Source organism: Nestor notabilis, unplaced genomic scaffold (genome assembly GCF_000696875.1).
Source record: "Nestor notabilis isolate BGI_N333 unplaced genomic scaffold, ASM69687v1 scaffold27777, whole genome shotgun sequence".
NCBI classification, from domain to species: Eukaryota; Metazoa; Chordata; class Aves; order Psittaciformes; family Psittacidae; genus Nestor; species Nestor notabilis.
In genome coordinates this window covers 33027-37577 of record NW_009936442.1, presented here as the reverse complement: position 1 = coordinate 37577, position 4551 = coordinate 33027, and the positions used below count along the sequence as shown (strand labels likewise).

Below are 4551 nucleotides of genomic sequence, written 5' to 3'. Positions count from 1 at the left end.
GGGCACTTCTCTCTGCCTGCCCAGCCTGGCAGATGGCTCCCCTGCGACAGCGGCTTTGCCGGCTCTGGAAGCAGCCTTGGCCCCAGCCGCTCCGGGGATGCTAATAGAGCTGTAGCTGAAACAAAGCACGTCGCTGCTCAAATCAAAGAGCTGGGTAGCCAAGTTTTTGCAGCACTTCCAGATGTGAAGCGGGGGAGTCAGTTTTAGCCTATTTTTCAGAATTTTTTTAACTCTTTCTGATTTTTATTGCAAGCACACTGTGAACAAGCTGTACTGATCACTCGTGCTCAGCCCAGCGTTCCCAGCGGCAGTCACGCAGTGTTTTTTCTAGCTGAGACTCTCTAACTGAAGCCCATCTGTGTGCTGGCTGGCAGCACAGATCTCTTCCACTGAAGTCCAAGCTAAAACTATCCCATGCCCACTCTGTGCCACCTGTGACTTCTGCCCCCAGCCTCCAAAGCAGTCCCACTCTGACAGGCTGCTCCATGGACTGAGGAGGGGCAACACCTACGTTCACTCAGCCAGGAGGCAAAATTCCTCTTATCTTTGGGGAGTTTGGATTGAATAAGGACAGTGTGATTTTGGCCAGCCAGTTTGGCGAGGAGTGCTCCAAGGAGGTGTTACTGCTGAGTAACTTCCCTCCTGCATATGGGAGAAGGGGCAGGGGCTGCTGGAGAGTCATACCAGGTATTTATTTTTCCAGGGAACAGGAGCTTGGACCAAAGCCTCAGTCCCTCTGCCAGCACACTGCACTGGTGCTTCAGCTCCTCCCAGACATGCATCTTTTCCCCCACTTTTGTACTGCCTGTAGTTTCAAGCAACCTCTTTAACAAATCCTGCAGCATTTTCTGGGGAATTAAACGTGATTGTGAGGGGGGATTAAGTTGTGAGAGGAGCCAAAGAAACCTCCCGTGCAGCCTGTCAATGCTTCTTTTCAGGTGATAAGAAATGAGTGTGATGATGCCCTGGTTGCTGCTGCTCCTTCTGCTGGTCAGCTTCGGCTCACCTGCACCCAGGTTTTCGGTGCGTATCATTTAGTTAGTGTCTGTATGACCTCTCAATGGTTTGTCATTCATAGTCTGCAAACACTCCCTCTGAGTTCATTAAATGGGGGTTGAGACATACAATTTTTGTCCAAAGTAATTTTCTGTGTATCTGGTCATATTCTGGGATGCTTTGAGAAGTGACAAGGTCATTACAGAAAACCCTTTTCCACTGGGTTCTGTTCAGCAGCCCTTGCTGTGCAAGATTTGTGTATCGTAGAAGACCTCCATCGAGTTGTCTTGATCCACAGGGGCAGTGTGACATGTTAGGGTCAAGAGGAGACAGATACTGTTCTCTCTTGCCTCCCTGTGCCTACCACTGACTGAAGTATGGGGGGGGTTCTTTTATTTCCTCCATAGGAAAAAGATATCTGCCTCCTGGACAACAATAAATTAAGACAAAGGTTAAAACAGCTTCAAGACTTGCTTTTCTTATATGAACTGCAACTGAAGGACATCCTGGAGAACACCTACCATAGAACAAACAGTGGGCTGTTCTCAGGCAACAGGAGCATGCAGCATAAGACACTTCTACCCACAACCAGTGGAAATTTGATAGTCTATGACCAAGGTACAGTCTGCAGTAGCATGTGTGGAAATTTCAGCTCACAACAGTATTTATTTCATCCTGCAGTGCCCCAGGTGTCATATTTTATTTCTGCTAAAAGTTTTAGCATTTTTGAAGTGAATTGTGTTTTAAAACTCACATACATGGGAAGAGAAGGGCAGACTGGCCAGCAGCGGTGGCCTTGGTACCAACAGCCATCCCCTGGGGCCAGAGCTGGGCAGCTTTATGCAGCTACCACCCAAATACAGCCTGCAGCTGGGTTTTTCACATGAAATTGTGGTGCAGAGATGAGCAGGCACCTCTCAGATGTTTTCTGTCAGCCCTACTTTAGACATCTGCTTTAGGGAGAGATGGGTCCTGCTCTTGAAGAGCCCATTTCCCTTGAGTGACTTACAGGAGCCCAGAGTACGTGGCTCAACCGCAGGTGCTGAAACCTGTTTGTCACTTTGAGAACTGGAATCATGGCCTTTGACCAAGATTTTATCCTTCATGGACATTACATTGAAAGTGTGTAGCGCCGAGGTTCTGAAAGGCGCTCTCCTGATACAGCCCTGGTAGAGCTGGTCACAGGAGCTTAGCCTCTTGGACCTCAGTCAATCTGAAGTACAGCTGGAAATCAGCCTCACTGCGAACGATCTTGCTGACAGAGCCAGTCCTGGTCCTGCATCGCTCCCATTCTAAAGCCCAGCCTGCGCTGCAGCCAACCCCTATCTCACCAAAGATTTGGGAATGACTCCCTCAGCTGTGAAGGCTCTCAACCTTGCTGCTCTTCGTCAGGCCCAGCAGTTCACAACCAGCATTGCTACTCCCTTACTGAACCATTTGCTTGGGCTTTGCAGGGCTTGCAGAGCTATACACAGGTTGACCAAGTGTCCTTGTCCCAGGCAGCTTTTCAGCAATGTCTTCCCCTGGCTGCACGTACCCCTTTGCTTTCCCCTGCCCTGTTTAACAAGCTGGTACCATTCTTTTTTTTCGGAAGAACACCAAAAACGGCTACTACCGGATCAGGCCCAGGGCAGACCGAGAGCCTTTCCTGGTGTACTGTGACATGTCTGACGGCGGGGGCTGGACCGTCATTCAGCGGCGCAGCAATGGCAAGGAGAACTTCAACAGGTGGGTGCACCCACAGGGCTTACAGTCGCACCTACAGCTCCCACCCTGCCCTGCTGCCTGGCAAACCCTGCCTTTGAGAAGCAGAGTGTGCAAGACTATACTCAGTGATGGTAGCTCTTTGCATTAGGACAATCTAGTGGTACATACTGGTAGCAGGACACCATCCTCAAAAGGGACCTATAACGCCTTTTCCATGGCTTCTCTGCATTTGTGTAAGTGTATCTGTGTGTGCATATTGGTTTTACTGTTAATGGAGACTGTCAAAGGCTCCAAATGGGCAGGTATCTGCTGCCAGCACACAGACTAATACCTGTTGAACATATTATCTGCTCTCGTATCAGGAATTTTTGTTCAGCATGCTGTAACGCTTGTTTTCTTATTCAGAACACTCAAAAAGATGCCAAACCACTGGTCCAGATTGTCCTTTCTCTATGCAAAATCCCAGGGAGGTGACTTTCACCGGGAAACCTCCCAGAGGAGAGATGCTCTGGTAGCATAGTAAAGAAGAAATATCATAATGCAGATTAATTCACTATCACAGCTTCAGGGCATGTCTAGTGCCTCTTACAGAGAGTGCAGTCTATTGCAAAGCTACTTCAACTGGCTTTGAGATGGCTTGCCCAGACCATGGTAGCTGCCTAGCCATGGTAGTTCAGCTCTCCACACAGGTGAATGAAAAACAACCTGAAGAGGAGCATTGGCTAGTGTGAAGTTCAGGCAGAATTAATATCCCCAATAACATGAGAGAGGGCATAAACATGAGGTTAGTAACACTGGAAATGATGATACATAGAAGTATATGTGAATATCTAAGATAATACATAAATGACAGAGGAGATTTTACAAGAATGAAATGATGAGGAGAAAGTAACAGCAGGAAATTTCTCTTAGAAAGATGAAGCCAGAGAATGCTGACGAGAAGTAAGTATATATCTTTGAAGGACAAGTTACCACACCCAAACAATTATTCTGCAAAAAAGCAGAGGTGGGAGTAGTCAATGAATCAAAAATAGATCTAAACAGAACAGGACACAAAACAAACCCAGATATTTTCCTTTCAACTCCATCTGGAAGCTTTCGTTTGCAGCTACTATTGCAGAAACTATTAAGTTTCTGATTCTTCACCATACCACATCATACATCCAGGAATGCAGCATATTTTAGATTGCAACATTCATTCCCAGCCAGGAGTGCATTTCAGTTATGACTTGCTGAAGAACAATTTCTCATGTTTTGCTAAAGACCAGTATGACAGCTGCTACTTTCCCTTTCCATCTAACTGACAACCTCATTCTGCAAGCACTGCATCTGGCAGTATGAAGGTTTGATCCCAATATATGTGTGCACAGGTTTAGCAGAAGTAAGCTGTGGGTTGTACTTAATTCTAAGGCAGAGTGACAAACCTCAGCTCAGCTTGTGATGAATCAGATACTTGTAGAAAACAGTGTCTAGAGGTACAGATGAAGTTTTACTTGTTTCCATAGCCAAGTGTCACAAACTGTCTAGTTCCCTCACATGCTGAAACTGGTATTTGTATCTCACTGCAGGAAATGGGATGATTACAAACTGGGATTTGGAAAATTCCAGGGCAAGAATGGTGAATACTGGCTGGGCAACGACCACATCTATGACCTGCTCACTAGAGGTGCAAGTATTTTTCCTCCACAGATTTCTTTCCGATTAGCATGAGGTAGTTCTGACAGGACACCACTTTGTGTTTAGGGGAGAGCTCACTAAAGATTGACTTGATGGACTGGCATGGGGAAACGCGTTACGCGGTCTATGAAAATGTCCAGCTTGCAGATGAGCAGGTGAGAAATGAAGAGC

General features: G+C 46.8%; 1 protein-coding gene across 1 annotated transcript in view; it reads left to right on the top strand.

Annotated features, from left to right (window-relative positions):
* The first annotated feature begins 948 nt into the window (after positions 1 to 948).
* The window catches only part of LOC104408692 (fibrinogen-like protein 1), a 5731-nt gene continuing 2128 nt past the window's right edge, over positions 949 to 4551 (top strand). Inside the window, exons 1-5 of the mRNA XM_010018361.1 lie at positions 949 to 1023; positions 1404 to 1614; positions 2565 to 2724; positions 4272 to 4369; positions 4447 to 4535. Coding sequence (XP_010016663.1) covers positions 949 to 1023; positions 1404 to 1614; positions 2565 to 2724; positions 4272 to 4369; positions 4447 to 4535 — 633 coding nt within the window. The remainder of the gene's footprint in view (positions 1024 to 1403; positions 1615 to 2564; positions 2725 to 4271; positions 4370 to 4446; positions 4536 to 4551) is intronic.